The sequence below is a fragment of the Pleurodeles waltl genome, chromosome 6, assembly GCF_031143425.1.
Source record: "Pleurodeles waltl isolate 20211129_DDA chromosome 6, aPleWal1.hap1.20221129, whole genome shotgun sequence".
In the NCBI taxonomy this organism is placed as follows: Eukaryota; Metazoa; Chordata; class Amphibia; order Caudata; family Salamandridae; genus Pleurodeles; species Pleurodeles waltl.
Genome location: NC_090445.1, coordinates 1,466,103,907 through 1,466,125,422, shown reverse-complemented (window position 1 = coordinate 1,466,125,422; position 21,516 = coordinate 1,466,103,907). Strand labels below are relative to the sequence as shown.

The following is a 21,516-nucleotide window of genomic DNA, read 5'->3' as shown; positions in this document are numbered from 1 at the left end:
TGGTGTATGTTATGTTCCCAAGGTTTTGTTTTATATTATACAATTTCTATCTCTTGTAATCCCATGTGTAGTAGTAGTTTACTTAAGCCTTTTATTGTTTTGCTCAGCTTGAGTCTTTGTCCATGTTCCTGTTTCTTACTTGGCAATGCTTGGTAAAGGAATTGAGAAATGTTACATAATTTACAATTAAAAATAAACGTTTTATAAAATAAAACAAAAAGTAAATGTTGAGGCGAACATTATAGCTCTCCTTAAAATACAAAAAGCAAAGTGGTTTATTGATTTTAGGGGACACTTAAGATATATTCGTAATACTGCCTTGGTATCATGTTGAATGCATTGATGTTTGTAGTAAAAGTTAGCATTTTGTAACAAAGAAAACTATTTCTATGTCATTGAACAGATTATGGAAGAAACCAATACACAGATTGCTTGGCCATCAAAACTGAAGATAGGAGCAAAGTCAAAAAAAGGTAGGTAATGTGTTCTCATTTTGAAGTTAATATTCTATGCCACAGATTGGTTGCTTAAGACTTACCACTGATTAAACTCTGAAAAAACACACAGAAATAAAATATCCCAAGGTAAGCATGCATAAACACGCCTCATATTGATTGCTGGCATTAGGAAGAAACATTAGTCAAACTTCTAAAAGATACCCACAAGCATTGGACCCGTTTTGTAAATTAGTATGTTCTAAAGGAGGACATGCCATGAAGTGATCATCAAGGCCAAAATGACAGAAATTGAGAAAAGCACAATCCAAACAGAAGAATTTGCTGTTTAGTATACGTTATGCTTATATGGTAAAAATGTTTATGATACCAAAAGGACTAGGAGTATAACGTCCCATTCCCCCCCGATGAAATACCATTGCTATGTATTTTTACTGAAAACTGTATGATGCTGTATAAAATGTACATAATGTAATATTAACACAGATAATCGTTTATGTAAAAAATGCTACACTGTTTTTAAAGATGAGTGCAACAAAAATCTCAAATATTGACATTTAGAAGATATATTGTGTTATGGCAAGACAGATGATGAGTAATTAAATTAAATCGCAAAATAAGGAAAGGAATGTATTGTGTAAGAATGTACAACATAGCTGTAGCAAGCTCATGTCATACCGATGCTGCAAACTGAAAGTAAGTAATTATTTATATTCCTAATTCAATTTTGATTGTTAGAGATCCAAATGATACATCAAAACCATGAGCTACCATTTATTTTTGATTAGGTAGCATAATTGCTACTACTTTGAATATCCCAATCTCAAAACTAATAAAAAATACTGTTGCGCTCTTTAATAGATGTACTCAGGAAGCTCTAGTGTTCAATTTAAGCATATGGCAAGTCACAGTCGCAGGGTATTGTGAGTTCCATGATTGAAAAGAGAGACAAAATCAAAGGAGGAGTCCTTTAATAAAAACATAAAACAATTATGTAACTTCTAATAGTCTTTTACAGTTACCAAGATGGCTCATTGAGTGAACTGCATGTCATAAGTTTGAATCATGGAAAATGCCTTCAGAATTCCATTTTTCCTTGGCCCTTAGATTGAGTACCATTATTGTTGAGATGCAGGGTAATCAGAATGACATCTGTCAAGATGTATGTATTCACTATGAGATATTTGTGTGCAGAGGAGACAAGTAAATATCAGGTTCAGTGTGTTGTGAATGCTGTATGTAGGGGTTCCTATGGCTTAAGTGGTCCCCAGTGTCCCCCAGTTATATACTACACCCCCCTTGTCTTTCCTATGATTAGGAATTTTACAGTAGTAATATGTTCTGAGACACCGTTAGGAGTCAGAGTGTATGTAGATATAAACAGATGCTTGCTTCTAGACATCTCCGTTTGCAACTGATAAACGGAATTCTTAGTTACACTGAACAGCTGATGTTTGTTTGTATATATGTGGAGTGCAGGGATACCCAAAGTTCTTCCTAGTGTTAGAGCTAATGCTCTCTATCAATTTCACTTGTTTCACTTTATTTGTAGATTCAGGCTTGAAAAAAAGCCAGGTGTTTGATTCTTTTCCGAGTGTCAGGTAGATTATTGGCAAACTAAGGCAACTTCCATTTCTTAGGAACCAGTGTGAGAATGATCCAGTTATGGCTCAGCAAGTCTCCGATATTTGAACACCATCATCAATACTGTTCTTAGAGATTTCCTTGGGATGTATGTCAAGATTCCATACTATGAATCTGGTTCAAGCCTTTTCTTCCTTTAAAGACTGTGCATAGGTATTTGCAAGGCATGCCATTTAGCAGTTTTTAGTCTGTATAGTTTTCTTAGATGATAGGAAAGTGTGTCCTAAGCTTATGATATGGAAGCAATTGAGCAACACAGTTTTATACCAGCAGTGGTCTCTGAACTCTTTAGGAATAAATGGGTTCAAAGTTTCATATGTATTTAATAATGAAATAATTTAATTGTTTGCTGTTTTTTGTTGTTCTTAAAAGGATTTTGTTCCTAATTGGCTGTTTCACTGATTCACAAAGACGTAGCAGCCAGTAGTGTAACCATCTTGGAGTGTAAGAGCCTTTTCATTTAAAACACCAGTTATAGACCAAAATATTTCCTTGTTTATTAGCCAGAAAATATAATGTAATCAGTGGCTGCATCACTATTACCCCCACCTACGAATTGTTGCAGTTCAGGTATCCAGAATTACATAATATCCAATAAGCAGTGCTGGACCTGCATTCAATAAATTGATTGACAAGATGTATGAATTTGCACTGATCCTGCTTTAGCATGAACCACTGATTTTTAAAGTGGTTTGTGGACCCTAATAAAATGGGTCTCTACTTGAAGGATCTGGAAATGATTTTTGGCAAAGCAGATACCAAATCACATGTAAAGCTTTTAGGTACAATCCCTGTAGCTGAAAAATATTTTTTTCAGAAGCATGACAGGCCAGGCATCCAGAGAAAATCTCAATCTAAGGCAAATTATAACTTTTATGAGGGACCTTTGGTGAAAATTCCAATACAATCACCAAGAAAGGCATTTCTGACTGCATTTGTGATTTCAATCATAAGCACCTAAATAATTGTGATTAGGCACAGAAATCAGATACATTTCAAATGTGGTTTAAGATTATGTGGAATGAAGCAGTGCACTGACTGTAGAAACAAGCATTGGAAAATCCAGTCATGCTTTCCCAATGATCTATGTTGCTGACATTAGCAAAGCTATTTGCAGTGACCACCCATCTTCAAAGCAAAGAATATATCGGTGGTGGTGGAACAATTTTCAGATTAGGGGTAGTGCCATCATTATTACATCACTGAACTAATAGGAATTCTGAAAAATCCAAACATCATACAAAGAATGAGTGCCGCAAATGAGCCATGCCCATTCACCAAGAGAGTGGTAACGATGGATTTTAGAGCATGCTGTCAGAAATATATCTCTAAATCATGAAGTGATAGTGCACTGTCATTTACAATCAGCACATTATTTACTGAGCTTACAGTTACTTACAGTTTTACGTTACTTTCACGGTTATTTAGTTAATAGATACTTTTTTAAGCTTATTGAATTACTGTAATTCAGTCTTGGTTTTAGGATATATTGCATTGAGATGCAAAGTATCTTTAAACAACACATTTAAAAGAGCAAGTTACTACATCAGCTCTGTCTTGTACAAGTTCAAGTTGAGCTACTTGAGAAGTTTTCAGGTTCTCATCCAAGGGATTGAACATTTCTAGGGCATGCCGCACTATGCATTCAAAGTTTTTTTAAATATTAATTTAAAAAAAGAAACGTGATGGAAAAGCAACTGATAGTATGAATGATCTGTATGGTGTGTTTTTTAATCGCACTCTTATCCCTTATTTTCAATGAGCTACTTTTTGCATCACTTATGGGGTCACCAGAGGTGACACTTGCAATTCCTTTCTCTTACTTGGGAAACTCAAAGAGCCTGAGCATCTTAGTTTACAATTGAGCGGTCTTTGTACTGAGATGTGTGTCTTTTTGTGCACTTTCCACATTCCGAAGGTAGCATTAAACTGTTGGCTAGGCATTATGTGACAAGTTTGGAGTTCGGTGCAGAGATGACAACAATGACCTCTGTGCAACCTGTTGTGACACTTATGCCTGAACTTTATTAGCTTGTGTAAGATACATACAACCTGTGTATCAAACCTATGGCATCTAATTGTATGCATTTCATGTGATTTTCCGTGGCATGACCAGAATTTTCCAACCCTTGAGCAAATCACTGTTTGGGAAGAGTTACAATTCAAAAACTGAGTGGCGTTTACCACCTCAGTTAATCACTGCGTGCAATAAAGTCAACACCCTTCATTACATTTCGGCAAGTAAAATCTACTGGAATTTAAAAGTGGAAAAGAGCATGGTGCTTATTGACCCACGGATTTTGGTACAATAAGCACCAAGTCCACGTTATTCCCCAACAACTTTGGTCCCCATGAGTCCGATAGCACCTACAAGAGCGCTTGTAATCTAGTGTCAAATGTCAGCGGAAGTGTGTATAGCTTAACTAATAATGTGGAAGATTTCTTTGAAATATCAGATGGTCCTCCAGATTTTTCCGATAATCTGTTTTTTGGTAAACATGAAATTCCATACTGGGAACGGTAAGTCTGCACAGTGCACACACCATAAGGAAATTATAAGGAAGCAAAATGTAATGCGTTGGTATTAAGATCCAGTATAAGTGGATGTTGAAAATTGCTGACCAATGGATTGAACGTTACTTCCTGCCTTTCTTTGGCATACTATAAAATGTAATTAAAGTCAGATTTAATGCAGCCTATGAGGGATAACAGCGTCCTAAGTACGTGTTTCTAATAAGACTCATAATAGCTTTGTCAATCACCATACACAATAAAACTGAACATTTGGGGCCTGTAGGAAAATGCTTGCTCAACAGGTTTCAGAATTGGTAGTTTTGTGATTACAGTGTTGCTACATTGTTCGAAATGTCTGTTGGCAATCAGCTCTAGAAAAAGAGAGGTTTTATGTAACGGCTCTCTATTATTGCTTGCCAGTTTTTAAATGTTTCGTGTCCATGCACCTCATAATTCAAGCATGGTGTCCCCAGACAATTACATCAGTTCTGGTACGCAAGAACACAAACTAACCCACAGTCGCCCTTGAAATCTAGTTAGCGAAAGTCCGCCCTAAAAACACGTTTTTTATTCCCCACATGGGGAATTAGAATCCGCCTTCAAATTAGACCTGAACTGAAAAATATCCTACATGGCCTTCGTTTGTTAATCGTGCAGTGTGTGTTTCATTGCGCACAGAGTAAAAGGTTTTCTTTAAAATCCTTTTCACCATGTTGTGTCTTTCCTTTAGGAACTTTACATAACACAATGGACTTTCAAATATAAAATACATTATGAATATCACTGTTTCATGGTTTATCTAGATATATTGTTTTCAAATTGTGTCAGCTCATTTTATTTGAGAACACGTGGTATTGCAAAATCTGGGCATCCTATCATCCGTGGTCATTTTCCAATTGCTTGCTTTATTTATGCACACGGTTGCACTACCTCAGCTGGCTACATGGCATTAAAGTGTCAAATTCACATTCAAGCTTGTATTGTGTGTACTTACTGATTCAGTTATAAAGAACAGGTAAAATTGAGTTTCACCCTTAACGCTCATCTTTATAAAGTATTAGTAGACACAATTTTTTGTTATTGGCTCTGAATATTTTGCTCTTCATTAAATAAGATTAATGTTTCTCCGGAAATGGTGATGGATTCAAGACCATCCAGAAACCCAAATGACAGAGTAAAAAACTATGGCGACCATGATAATAGGGATTATTGCTCATAGACAAGTAAATCATTGCGCTTTTTATTTTGAAAATCCTTTAGCCTCCTCATTAACCTGAGCAATACTGTAAAACAGTGATATTTAACTATAAAGTGACCTAAAGAAAATTTGTAAACAATCATACAACTTCCATTTAGAAGCCAGTCTAGCACAGACTGATCAAGAAATTCACGTCAGTATAAATGAACTCAGGTCAGAAGTATTTTTTAAGAAGAGTCTGGCATCAAATTGCCCATCCTCGAGTTGACCGGGTTAAAAAACCTAGCTGATATCACTCTGTAACAATAATTAGTACAATTAGTTAAGTGGGCTCGTTCATGCTAAGGTCAAAGACCCTGCAGAGAACGGAAACCCTCAGTGGAAGCCAGTGCTGGTCAAGGATTTTTGTTCTTTGTGTGAAAAGTATACTTAAGTATTCAAGAAACTAGGTCTCGCTTAACTGGAGTTTTTACTAGAGTTCAAATGATGCTCTACAGTAGGGTGCACTTATAGTCTGCTGGTCAATAAATATAATCCTGAATCAAGTTCAGTATCCAATCCGAGATGGTTATAATCTTCTTGACAATTGTAATTGTTAGAAATTAGTCTCTAGTTGGCAGAGGGGTGCACCCTGTCCAAGTAAGGCCCACAATCCTAGTCAGGGTAAGACAGATACACCCCCTAAATTAATCTGTGCTCACCCTCTGGTAGCTTGGCACCGAACATTCATGCTTAATTTAAGAGACCATGTGTAAATTATTTACGAAACACTTAAAGTAATACAGTGAAAGACACCACAAAAAGACTCAACACCAGTTTAGAAAAATAGACTGTATTTATCTGATTAAAACAAGACCAAGAATGACAAAAGTAAGTGGGATATTTTTTTTTTTTAAAGATTAAATATTACTTGAGGTTGCGAGAGACCAATGCAGATCTAAAATCCAGGATGACCGCGATGGAGGGTAGGCTGGCTACAGAACCAATGCAGAGTTCATAGACCAGTACCTTTGATGGAGCAATGCCTCAACAGTGAGGACACAATGTGTTGACGGTGAGGCAACAGTGCATCAGTATTTTCACCACACTTGGGGGTACTGTTTTGTTGTCTGGCTCCGTGGAAGTGAAGGCGATGCATCATCATCGGATCATGTAGAGTGTCATTATCTGGCCACACAGGCTGTGAATCTGTCATCGGGGATGCAATGCCCTGATTTTTCTGCGGCTTTTTGAAGACTTTAGCTTTAGAACCCACTTCTGAGGCATAGGACTGAAGGTACACCTCGAGCAAGGTAGGACTCACAGTTGGCAGAGCAGTCTTGGATGACCCTGAGACTGCAGAAGAATGGGGGCAAGCCAGCAAGCCTTTGTAGATTCTTGGGTTCAAGGATGTAGAGAGCAAATCCAGTCCTCCTCACTGCAGGCAAAAGGCAGAAGGGCCAACACAGCAAAGCAAGTAGCAAAGTGGCAGTCCATCCTAAGGCAGCAGCAGTAGGCCAACACAGCAATGTAATTGCACAGTGGCAGTACCTCCTGGTAGCACAGTAGTCGTTCCTGGTAGAGTGTCCTTGGTTACAGTAGAGCTGTGGTTTGCTGTGGTTTGGGGTTCAGTACTTATACCCAAATGTGCTTTTGAAGTGGGGGTGACTTCAATGGGTGTCAGGTCTAACAGTAATGAATTTATTTTATCCACTGTGGTGAGCTGATACCACAGGGATGGGCAGCCAAAATTCAAATAATAAAACATCAACAAAAAAAGCCTCAGAATATTTGCAGCAAGCAAACTTTCTGTGGCCTGCAAATGCTAACCTGCTTTGGAAACACACCAGAAATTGAAAGAAAACACCTTACTTCAGAAAGGAAACAAGATAGCAGTGGTATAGAGAAGGAAGTTGTTTTTAGTTCTACCCATTCAAGATAGAAAGTAGATTTTGAAACAAGAATGTTTGCAGCAACATGATGCGTCTACTGGAATGCACAACATTGACTAAGATTAAACCCACCATCTTTACCAAGATAGAATCTCAAGGCATCCTTGGCCAAATTTCAACTTCACGCAATATATATATTTTTTGTTCATTTTGTGCACATTTGGCCAGGTTCTGTCTGATATTTTTATATCAGTTGATTCAGCAGCATGTGAGTTTAACATATGAAAGCTGTTCTGCAACTTGACCAGATGTTGCCCCCAGAATGGTAGCCCAACCAAGCAAAATGTAGTTTAGTCTGCTGCAGTTCTAAAATCCATTGGAGAAAAGACGAACACTCTATCTGATTGATGGGTGGCCAGGAGACACCTATGAGAATTGATGTCAATTAGTTTCAATAAAACTGGTGTAACCTAGATTTTTAATTGTGCCTTCGTAAACTGCAAGAGATCAGATGGGAAAGTGAAATTGCTATGCATTCCACCTAGTCTGCTGACTGTGAAGATATGTCATGTGTAGTTTTCCTAGAGGTTCTCGAAACTACCACATGCCAAAAGAGACAGATAATGTATATTTTAACTCTACACAAGCTGAAGAATACATAGTTACATGGCAAACACTTGCCTTCCAGGTTGAAGGAAATTGGGATGCTAGTTAAATTGATGAGAATAAGGAGAGGAGGATTATCATAATCTGTTTTGTAGTTACTAGCAGGAAGGAAAAGATTTGGTCCTTTATTTTTTAACTATAATGTTTCATACTCAACAGTTTTTGGTCAATCCCTGAAGGGAAACTGTTGTCGTATTTCTCAGCTTAGAACAACCACTTGCTCCACAGTTCTTCCCAGTAGAAATAGAGTCCTTATCCTTGGCATTGCATACTCTGCCTCTTCCTCTCCATTCCATCCGGTAACAGCAGTCCTAATTCTTCCATGTACACACTCTGGACCTGATTCCAAATTCTACCAACTGATTGTAGTTTCACACTTTGTGTGCAGGAAATGTTGACTCATGAATGCTGAACTATCTGATGCAGATACATTTTGTGGGGGAATGGGATAGGGCACAGGGTGGCCCCACAGACACCCTCATTCAAGTTGTCTCGGTCTGGTGGAGCTCCCTTCCCAAACTGTAAATATTAGTGACTTTTCACATGCTTCAATATAACATGTCACAGGAATACTGTGTGGGTAGCCTGCATGAGTTGAACCAACCATACAATACACAAATAGAAAAATGTGCTTTCAGGGAAATGGTTTGTATTTGAACACCGCTATAATGACAATCCATTGCTCACTTACCAGCTACTTGATTTTGGTCAGGTTTTGGGACTCTGATGTAAAAGACCTCTCTGCCAAAGATGGTTGTCCTTTTACTTTTCCTAACAATTGCTGTAGGTCGGGACTCAAGTGTACAGTTCATTTGGTGTTTTGACAGCTTGGCCATTAGATTTCAATTGTGAATCTCATCATCTCTGAGCAGCTAAATGTCATGTAGTCTAACTTATGAAGGGTTTCTACAAGCCATGAGGTTACCACAGTGCCTGCATTTTACAATGTGCTGACTGTTGACTTGCGCATATAAGCACTGAGCTTTTTAAGAGGCTGGCATTGCGGGGGTTATTGACAGGTACACTTCTTTCTGTAATTATTGTTCAAATGTACCACAGGTACAGAATTGAAAGGAGCTTAGTAGGAGACATTCAAGAGAATATCTCACTTGAGTTCATTTGGATTGATTTTAATCCAAGTGCAGACTTCATAGTGTTTTCAAACTTTGTAAACATTTAAACAAATTGCCCAAGGAAAGATAAGGATATGCATTCCAGATATCCAAGTCTAGCCAGCATGTGTTTCATGAACATCCAGTTGTCTTCCAGGAGCAGTGCTATAATAAAATATCCTACTCTTTCAAGAATCTGTATTTAATACAGATTTTCATTACAGTTTATGATGAGGAATTTACAGAACATAGTAGTATCCCACTCCTACAGTCAGTATCTCATTACTGGGAGCCTTCCTCTAAAGAGTTCTAGATTTTGTTTTACTTTTTCATTACTTGGAAGAGTTTACACAAGACCTGCTAAAGACTGCATAAAATGTACATCATCATTAGGACCAGCATTCACAGAACGCAAAGGGCTGGACCAACATTCTCAAACAGAGCATCCTGCCTATTCCCTCTGAAGTAAGGGGTGACTTACAGTGATCTGACAAAGCACGTCCACTGCTTAGTGAACATTCTTGAAATCCCCAGTCCACTTTGAGATCAATATGGGATTCTGAATGCTTATTGTGTAAAGTCTTTCCAGTGATAATGGTCCCACAGGCTCTTTCTGAAGTTTACTGCTAAACCTGTACATGCTAGGTAGAAGTACTAAATTACTTTCTCTCACTCAGCTCTAAAAAAAAAAAAAAAAAAATCTCTTCCAAGAAATTGGGGACATTTTAATTATTGGTAGGTAGGATCCGTGAGGATGCTACTAAAAATATTTGAGTGAAGGTTAAATTCACATTGTCAGATGCCCACTCCATCTGTGGGGCTATCTGATTAGGTCAGTGAGTATGTTTGCTATTGAAAAGCAGGTGTATTCACCATCTTAATCAAAGACATAAACCCTTCAGATTCCCCTGGCTTAACAACCACAACTGTGCACCTTCTAAATCAACTAAGAAAAGTTATTGTGGGGCTTAGAATTGGGGTATTCATGTTTTAGTAGTTCTCTACAAGAAGATTTTGTGGAAAACCTTGTTACACATCTGCATAGGGTTTCCTAGTGTTGGTTCTTACGACAATTGGTCACAAACACAGACTTTGTACCATTTTGTCTGCTAACTCATTTAAGATATTTGGCAAATACAGAAACATGGTCGTCTTTACATTCTGTCCCAGAACAGAACAAGATACGGTTGCAGAGAGGTATGCATCTATCAAAAGGGCATCATGTGAACAGTCTTTGGAACATGCATATGTCTGTCATGGAAATAGGATGCAGTGAATGCTCACACATTTATCAACATGGCTATACACGAATGGCAATGTCTAAGCACATTCCAGAAAAAAATCGTTTCTCTGCAGTGACCCAGCTTCTACGTGCCAGTACCAGTACCCCTTCATAAAATTGGAAACCTGGAATGCATCTTAAAAATGGTGCTTTGTTAATAAGTTGCGGCTGTAACAAATACCAATAACAACTAGCCCTAAGCAATAAGCACATGAATATGATTTTACCTGGTGAAATACAGTGTGAGTTAGAATAATTGATATTAGCTGCTTACACTACTGCAACTCCACTAAACGTGAACAATGAAATAGGTTGAAAGACTCCAAGTAGTCAAACAAAACCATAGTATAGTCTCAAATACCCTTGAACATTGACTCTGCCTCCCTTTGGAAGCCAGATTAGTATTAAGCTAGGACGAATGATTAATAAAGTAATTTCTGGTAAGGATCAAACCATATCTGCTGAGCTACATCTTTTAGTCACCTGCGTTTCACTTCAGCATTGGTCCAACGAGCCACTTATCATCCAAAATGAGTCTTTTATCCAATTTCTATGAGATTCCCTGAATATCAGATTATAAACATGACTAAATATCACAAATCTCACTAAACCTGTTGCTTTCCAATCCAGTCAACAATTGCCACATTGCTCAGGTGGCCACCATCTCAGGTGTCTATACGTTTATTAAATTTGCAGTACACTCTTTAGCAATATCCCTAATCAAAAATAGATTTCTCCTGTGCGGTGCTTGGGATGAGGAAGTGATCCCTGACACCCCGGTTTTTACATTTCGTAGAGGTAGGACTCTGAAGAACATGTTGTGCCCCAGCTATCGCATTAGACACCAGCAGGATAATTGGCTTACGAGTTGGAATAAAGGTTTTTACAAATGTGGACTCTGCGGTATATGCAGATGGGCTAAATCAGGCATCTCTACGTTTACGAGTTCTACCGGCGATCAGTTTGGTATCAGACATAACATCACATGTGATAGTAATTTTGTCATTTACATGATCACCTGCAAATGCGGTCTTTACTATGTAGGCAGCACCATTAGGTCACTCAGGATAAGAGCGAGTGAACACTTTAGGGCCTTAAGACAAGATGATGATCGATACCCCATAGTGAGTCACATGAGACATTGTTCCAAACAGGGTCAGATACGAGGGTTTGAATTTTTCGGATTTGACCATGTAACTAAGGATCCCAGAGGAGGGAATAGAAAGCTGGCCCTTAGGAAACGTGAGTGCTACTGGATCCTAAAACTTAGAGCGGTTGAGGAGGGTCTCAACACAAACTTTGAAATGGAATACTACCTAGGGGATTAATGTGACATCTACATTACTCGGTTACCATGAGACATTATAGATTTACAGAGGTGATCATTGAATGATTATCAAAGGGTCACTGACCAAAATATTTTTGGACAGAGTCTATGAATAGGGGAATCATATATACCATTTGTTTACTATTACTGTGATATATGGGATTTGCTTACAGACATTGACTAGAAGCGGATAGATTATTAATTCCTTTGATGTTGCATATGTATATATTGTGTGTTTTGCTGACTGTAAATTTTGACTATGAGCATTACACTTAGATTGAGATTTATTGTTATGTAGGATGTAAGATAGTCATGACACATGGGTGAAATATCCTCCTTTTAGCTACCTCATAATGTATAATTAAAAAGTTTTCCCCTTTTCTTCCTCCCCCTGACGTGCCTTTTTGACTCAAATATATTGTTTTTGTCATTATTTTTGTTTTGGTCCATGCACTCACTTTTTCAACCATAATGTGTCGATTTGTTATATTGTCAATTAGATTGATACCCCGAGGGGTTTCAAGATAGTAATTGTATTCTTTCTACGATGGTGTTATTGACTCTGTAATGATGGTGTAGCCCACAGTATTCGTTAAGTTCTTCATATTTTGTACTTCTAAGATGGCGCCCGCACTGGGGACTTCAGTCCTCTTTCACTTTTGAGCATCGGAGCGTCCGGGAGGGCGCAATAAGTAATGGTCTCCCCGGGTGCTGGTGCTCGTCTTCTTACTGTATACAGGAGCGCTGCGGGAGGATAGGAACGCGGTTTTCCAATGAGTTTGAATTATAGGTGAGCGAGTGGGCTGGGATATGTTATTGTAAATAGCATTGAGCAGAACGTTTAGCTTGGTACTGGAATAATATTACTTTATGTACTTAATTTTAGTGGGCTTTACACGCAACGGTTTGAGCAGTTCAGCATAAATTTGGGACAGCACAATACGGGGTATGTAGGCTTTTTGGCTGCATATTTTAGAGATTTTTCTCGGTAATGTTGACCTTCGCATGTCAGATTTGGTAATAAGTAGGGTTTAATTTGGGTTGTCATTTTATTTTAGATACCTAGATATAGTTTGATTGCTATGGGGATTCAAGTCCCTTCAACTATTATGGAAGGTATGTCTTGCGAATCTTTAGGTTATTTCTTACGGCACTGCATTACTTTTTGGCACTCGGGGTAGTTGGCAACGTTTTGATTTCTTTCACTTTTTTTTTTTTGATTACTCGGGACACACTTTCTCTTGTTTTTCATCTCGTGTGAGGATGTGCACGTGGGTGTCATAACTATCTTAAATTCATTGAATTTGCTTATTTGTCTTCTTTATTAAATACAAGGTGTCACCCTCTTTGTTAATCTCTACCATATGATATCTTTTAAGTTATTTTGTTGTGTGTTATGTACTACTAGTTTGTATAATGGTGGCCTTCTGTGTAATCCGATGTTTCAACTATATATCATGTCACACCAAGTCACATATAGAGATAGGTTTCTTATCACAAATGTCACGGGGATAATGGTATTAGATGTACAGTGGGACGAGTTTCTAGTATAATCATAGTTACCTATTATATTTCTTACAGCCCTGTTGAAGTCTTTGAGAATATTTGTCTCAGAGGACGAAACACGTGTTGGCTGTTGTTGCATTATGGATATTGTTTTCAAAGGACGGCTTTTGTTGCCCTGATGGACATTTCATTTCAAGATTAAATTGAACCTTTGCCTACTAATTCCGGTCCGACTTATATTTGATGATTTTGAACAAAATATCAAGTTCTGAAAAAAACATACATGGAGGACTGAACTTTGATTCATGAGTGCCCTGACATCTGTTTGTCACTTGAAGCAATGTGTGCAGAATGGGGAGAAGTGAAGATAGAAAGAAGAGTCACTAATTAAACCTGGATTCAAAGCTAAAGCTGTGCTGGGCCAAATTCAAATGTTGTTAGTATTTAGAAAACTCTCTTTTAAGAACATAGGTATACAATGTGTTGTTTCAATGCGGGCTCTGAAAAGACTGTTATTGAATCAATGAGAACACCACCTGACAAATAGCTTAATCCCCTTTGTCATTTCAGATTTTAAGTTATTGCTCTGACGGGTAGCCATGATCATTAGAAGTGCCTTTGCAATCATAAGACAAGGTCCCACCATTAAAAGATCCTATTGTGCCTAATCACAAAGTATGTTACCTTTTGTTCATGTTTTCTGTTTTACACCCTGCATAATGTTTTCATACACCAAAAACCTGTTAGGGAGTGCATTTCCAAATCTGACGAACATAAGTGCCTCACTTATCACATTGTCCACGTATTATTAATTCACACAAACAAATAAAGAACAAAAACCATGAAAAAGCACTACTCACTGACTGAGGCCAATGTGTGTGTGTGGGGGCAGCTCTGAGGTTCTGTTCCTACTCAGTGGAGGCGTGCACTGCACCTTTCGGAGTGGCAGCGAGTCTGAATTGCCTTGGTCCCAGTAGCCCAAGCCTATCGCTCTCTATAATGACAATCTGAGCAGAAAACAGTGAGATGAAATGGCTAATTCCCAGTATTTTACATGTACAGAAGTGGCAGACTTCATGCTTTAAAAGTTTCTTGAATTTAAAGCTGTACATCTTTCGATGAGTTGTTTGCTCATATGCTTAAAACCAATGTTGACATATAACCTGTTTTCTATAGCTGTAGTTATTGTTTTGAATCACAGCATCTACTTCACCCCTAGTGGATGTGGCAGAAGACGTTTTCACATTACTAATCTCTCCAGCCTCGTGATAATCACTTTAGAATTTTTAATAGCTCCCCAGATGGTTACGTGCTATGTTTTTCTGCAAATCAGCTTTCTGAATGCTGCGGTGTTTGCCCAGTATATGTATTCCTCTTTTCAATTGTGTTATGTAGCCTGTATTCTCCGCTGTGCAGCAATGTTACTGATAACATCTTTTAAAGGAGTGCAATTACATTCGTCATGCCCAGATGGCAGTAACATCGCCCACAAGACTAAACAGAATCCTACTCCCAATTCATCATCATCTCACAGCCAAATATGCCTTTATGGAAAATATCAATTTATCATGCTCGTACGATTCTTTCAAATATTTCCTCAAAATGAACCAAGGTTGGATTGACTTAACTGTTTTTAGCTGCTTGCAAAATCTCCTTTTATCTTCACTATTTTTCTCTCTAGCAGTTGGCAATAAAATAATATTAATATTGCCAGAATCTCGTTTTTTGGAAGATTCGCAGCTGAAAAAATGTAGCTGCTTTTGGGTAAAAAGGATTCGTCAAACTCCATAAACTGCTTGTACTCTGATTTTTCGTAAAACTGTCAAACGTTAAATCACCAAATTATGAGCTTTAATTCAGTATTAATACCAATGTATTAATTACATTGCAATGATGTTATAGCTCATTAGCCTACCACACGTGGTAGTAATTTTAGTAATATTGCTGGAGTTGTGAAAGCTCAAACAGTGCTCGATAGCATGTTTACAAAATAGCAGCAGAAAATAATAATACTTTTAATCTGTGGGTTATATTTCACATCCTTTGAAACAAACAAATATTAAAACATCTTATAAAATCTAGAAATCGGTCTTGGATCAATATGTTTTTTTATGTAACAGCACTTGTCATTCAGATTTTAATAAATGATTCTCCCATTCTGGTTGATACTGAACATCAATATAAGGTCCGTAAGGCTCCTTTCATCATTATCTCTCATGAGTCTTTGTTTTGTTAATTCTGATTTTTTTTAAAACAACAACTTCACTTAGTAAGTGAAATGGACTTTTCTAGCAGTGCCCTGTCCTTAAGGGGACAGGGCATAGACTCTGTCAGGCTAAGCTAAGACTAAATGTGCAGGCTTCTGGTTGCCTGAGCTGAGCTTTGCTGGGCAGAGGATGTCACAGCTACTGTGGGCGTGACCTCCTCAGCCTGGCAAAGGTCCTTGAGGCCCTCCCCCTTGTGACAGGGGGAGCGTCAGTGATAGCCTTGTACCTGGGGCTTCAGTTCTAAGCCCTGAATTGATCAGGGCCAAGTGTCTATCACTGACACCTTGTCACAGAGTTGGGTGGGGTACTCAGTCTCTCTGACCCCATCCCACCCTGTGAAATGGTAGGGACTGCTGCCTCCTTTTGTCATCCAATAAGGGGAGGCAACAATCCCAACCGTCCTGACACCTCTGAGGCTTCCCTCTTAGAGAGATTAAGCAGGCGGTAGTTCAGTTTTTATTCACTGTTTGGTGTGTGTGTGTGTGTGTGTGTATGCATGAATGTATGTGCATTTGTGAGTGAGTGTTGTGAATGGGTGTGTATGTGTGCATGCATGTCTGCATGTGAAAGCATTGATATAAGTGGGGGTGAGTGTGGGTTCCTCTCCCCCTCTAAGTTGTACTTAATGGCCGCCACTGTATTTAAGATGATAGAAAGGGGACACTGCATTGAAGAAAATATAGGGAGTTGTAAGATACTAAAGGAATAATTAGATGGACTGAATAAATCAATGAGGGATCTAGAAACAGTAACTGTAGAAGTCTTGTCACAATGAGATGCACTGACAGCACAAAGGGAGCGATAATTAGCATTGGTATTTAAGCTACACATAATGGTGGTCATTCTGACCCTGGCGGTCTTTGACCGCCAGGGCGGAGGACCGCGGGAGCACCGCCGACAGGTGCTCCAATGGGGATTCCGACCGCGGCGGTAAAGCCGCGGTCGGACCGGCACCACTGGCGGGGTCCCGCCAGTGTACCGCGGCCCCATTGAATCCTCCGCGGCGGCGCAGCTTGCTGCACCGCCGCGGGGATTCCGACCCCCCCTACCGCCATCCAGATCCCGGAGATCCGGATGGCGGTAGGGGGGGTCGCGGGGCCCCTGGGGGCCCCTGCAGTGCCCATGCCACTGGCATGGGCATTGCAGGGGCCCCCGTAAGAGGGCCCCTACATGTATTTCACTGTCTGCTGCGCAGACAGTGAAATACGCGACGGGTGCAACTGCACCCGTCGCACAGCTTCCACTCCGCCGGCTCGATTCCGAGCCGGCTTCATCGTGGAAGCCTCTTTCCCGCTGGGCTGGCTGGCGGTCTGAAGGCGACCACCCGCCAGCCCAGCGGGAAAGTCAGAATTACCGCCGCGGTCTTTCGACCGCGGAACGGTAACCTGACGGCGGGACTTTGGCGGGCGGCCTCCGCCGCCCGCCAAGGTCAGAATGAGGGCCAATATCTTGCTAGCCAGCGTGGGGAAGGAGATACAGGGGTGTGAATCCTGGCATGGCTCACAAAATCAAACCATGGGGACAATACTATAACATATATTAAATATGGCAAAGGGAATATGCGTTGTTCCTATACAGATCTAAATAAGACATCATTACAGTACTTTAGATGAATAACGCACAGATTCTTCTGAGTCTGACATTGAAGCATATTTACCACCTTGTCCTGTTGGACAAGTTTTGTAAGACACTAGAGCACTAGGTGGTCAAATGATGAAGCATGACACTATAATGTGTGTGAGACCACCTAGTCCGTAAAAGGGGACTCCCTCAAAAGACACAGCCACTCCTTTCACCTATTTCTACCTGGAAAATACGTGCCTAACTAGCACCTCTTGAACAGGGCCTAATAGACTAGTTCCTTCCAGTTACACCCCACACTTTTAGTGTATTGATGGTTCTCTAGTCTAAACGGGAGCATGTTTGGGGTTGAACCACTCCTGACACTCTTTTTGTGTTGCAAGATTATATTAATTCATCAATTTGTGTATATGGATTAAAGTTATGAGATATATCTGGCTTCTCAGATGCAGTGGATAGCCAGATGGTTAGATGGCATAATCTTCCAGAACAATTTAGAGATCAGAATCAACAACAATGCTAGAATCTTTCTCCCTTTATTTACTGAAGCAATAAGTGGACCACAAAAATTTGCCCAGGCTGGCAAATCTGGTGTTCAGATGCTGGCAGAGATGAATCTTCAACCCTAGAGCTACAACCATATTCACCCCCACTATTCCCCTTGATAACCTGATACAAAATTGGGCAGTGGATCAGGTGGATTGCTATCATAACAGGGAACAGGTAATCCAGTTGACATTAGTATATGGTTTGAAGGACGGGCAACTCCTCACTATGGAGAAGATGGTGGAAAATCTGGGGCTACCACCTGCATGATTCTAGAGATATGATAAACTGAGAACCATAGTGTGGGAAGCTTGGGGCAATAGAGGGATGTTACCCTTGACATATGAAATTGTATTCCTCGTTTTTACTAAAGGGGCAGAAAGTAGGTTGCTTTTCTGGTTTTATAAATCTATAATGCATATGACCAAATCTGACCTATCAGATGTTAAAACTAAGTGGGAAATGTACATTGAGGAAACATTCACAGAAAAAGAATGGGTGAGACTGAAGTAGTACACTCAAAGTGTCTGTAAAATTGTAAGGCTTAAGTACATACAATGTAACTACAGACATGTTATATATTTTACTCCCAAAAGATTGCGGTCTGTGCTAGGGACCGACACACAAAGCTGCCCTATATATAGCACAAAAGATGCAGACTTTTCACATATGGTCTGGACATGTGCCAAATTGACAGATTACTGGGAGCAGATAATGTGATCACTGAATAGTCACTAACAGAGAACTTAATTGCATTCCCAAGGTGTGCCTCTTGGGAATATTTTCTAAACTTAAGACAAAGAAAGCCAGCCACAGGTTTATAGACTTATGGGACTGATTTAGATTTCAACAGAAGGGTTACTCCGTCACAACAGTGGCGATATCCCGTCTGCTGAAATAGAAGTCCAATTATTTCCTATGGGATTTATATTTTGGCTAACAGGATAGCCGTCACTGTTGTGATGTAGCAACTAGTCCACTGAAACCTAAATCATGCCCTCAGTCCTTATATTGCCTAAGTTGTATTGCTATGCACTGGAAAGCAGAAGGGGCACTTACATTAATGCGATGAAAGCCAGCCATTGGTGGGTGGGCAAAGAGTGAATACATTATGCTGAAAAGAGAAGAACAGAAAGGTGTGAGGAAATATACCGTAGCTGAGTTGTGGAGTGAAATATTAGCAGCCTTTGAGCACCCTCAAGGGAATCTGAATGCTGAACCAACATAACAAGCACACAATTGCATACTGCATATGAGATCTGCTTGAGTTGAGAAAAAGATTAGGAGATCTAGAACGAAAACGTTGGGGATCAGATGGGTGGAAGATGCACAAGCTGGTAAACGTGATTAGGATTTATTTGTTTCAAGTTCAAATATATCTGATTTTATTAAAATAATAGAATATGATGTGGCCAACTCACTAACCCTGTGTGTTACTAGATATTCCAAATATAGATATGGCAAATGGTGGAATTAGAAAATGATATAACTATTTAATATGCACAAATCAAATATCCTAATGTAAATATGGTAATTAAAAAAATGATTGTCACAAAAATGTATGGATCTAAAGACATGTATACAGATGAAAAACAAACACCACCCAACAACATGCCACACTTCTATCCATGCTCCTCAATACCCCCTTGCTCACCAAACATACCATGGAGATATGGTACCTACTGGTCAACACCCCCACCCACTACGCCGGACACACGCTCGACCCCATCTTCTCCTCAAGCAAACACATCACCTTCAGCCACACCACCGAACTCACATGGTCGGACCACAGCTGCGTCCACTTCAGCTTCAAGAAAACCACCGTGCATCACCACACCCGGCAACCACCAAAAAGATACTGGAACCGAATCACCACAGAACAACTCGCAGCAACGCTCTCCCTGAACCAACCCACCAGCACCAGCAACCCCAACGAGGCCGCCAACAACCTCACCAACTGGATCTCCGACTGCGCCAACCTCCTGGCCCCTCTGAAGACCCAAACCAACACCAACAACCACAAGAAAAACTCCTGGTTCACCACCGAACTCAAAAACTCCAAGAAAGAATGCCGCCTCCGCGAGAAGACATGGCGCCTCAACCCGACAGAGGAAAACCTGACAGCTCTCAAGGACACCACCCGCCAACACCACCAACGCCTCCGCACCGCACGAAAAACAGCCTACCAGAACAGACTTGACAACAACGCCCACAACAGCAAGGAACTATTTGGCATCGTCAAAGAGCTCTCCAACCCGGACGCAGAAACCAACCCCATCCCTCCCTCACAGGACCTCTGCGACTCCCTCGCGACCTTCTTCCACCGTAAGATTGCCGACATCTACAACAGCTTCACGACCACCAACATGAACCCGCCCCCGGAAGCCGCAAACGACATCTCCACCATCCTCGCCTGGAACCCTACCACCACCGAGGAAACCACCCGCGTCATGAACTCGATCCACTCGGGATCACCCTCCGACCCCTGTCCTCACCACATTTACAACAAGGCCGACAACATCATCGCACCCCACCTCCGAGACGTCATCAACGCCTCCCTCACCACTGCTACCTTCCCTGAAAGCTGGAAACACGCAGAACTCAACGCCCTCTCAAAGAAACCTACAGCAGACCCCACCGAACTCAAAAACTTCCGGCCTATCTCCCTCCTACCGTTCCCCGCCAAAGTGATTGAGAAAATCGTCAACGCTCAACTCACCGCCGCCCTGGAAACCTCCGACTCCCTCGACTCCACTCAGTTCGGATTCAGGGCCAACCACAGCACCGAAACCGCCCTCATCGCAGCCACGGACGACATCCGAGCCCTGACCGACAAGGGTGAAACCGTGGCCCTCATTCTCCTGGATCTCTCTGCAGCCTTCGACACGGTCTGCCACCGCACCCTGATAGACCGCCTCTGCAGCGCCGGCATCAGAGGCAAGGCCCTGGAATGGGTCATCTCCTTCCTCTCCGGAAGGACCCAGAGAGTCCGCCTCCCCCCCTTCAGATCCGCAGCCACGGAGATCATCTGCGGCGTACCCCAAGGATCCTCCCTCAGCCCCACCCTATTCAACGTCTACATGACCCCCCTGGCAAACATCGCACGCAAACACGGACTCGACATCATATCCTACGCCGACGACACCCAGCTCATCTTATCCCTCACCAACAACCCCACATCAGCAAGGACCAGACTGCACGACGGCATGAAGGAAGTAGCGACCTGGATGACAGACAGCCGACTGAAACTGAACACAGATAAAACGGAGGTCCTCATCCTCGGCCCTACCCCCTCCGCATGGGACGACTCCTGGTGGCCCCCCGCCCTAGGCAGCACTCCCCAACCGACCAACCACGCACGCAACCTCGGCTTCATCCTGGACTCCTCCCTCTCGATGACCAGACAGGTCAACTCGGTGACCTCAGCGTGCTTCAACACCCTCCGCATGCTCCGCAAGATCTTCCGCTGGATCCCCATCGACACCAGGAAGACCGTCACCCACGCCCTCGTCACCAGCCGCCTGGACTACGGGAACACTCTGTACGC

At 41.0% G+C, this 21,516-nt stretch overlaps 1 protein-coding gene across 2 annotated transcripts in view; it reads left to right on the top strand.

Annotated features, from left to right (window-relative positions):
* Nucleotides 1-21,516, top strand: part of BICC1 (BicC family RNA binding protein 1) — an 821,381-nt gene that overhangs the window by 493,050 nt on the left and 306,815 nt on the right. For both annotated transcript variants that reach the window (XM_069240970.1, XM_069240969.1), the window contains exon 3: nt 404-473. In XM_069240970.1, the coding sequence (XP_069097071.1) occupies nt 404-473 (70 nt within the window). The remainder of the gene's footprint in view (nt 1-403; nt 474-21,516) is intronic.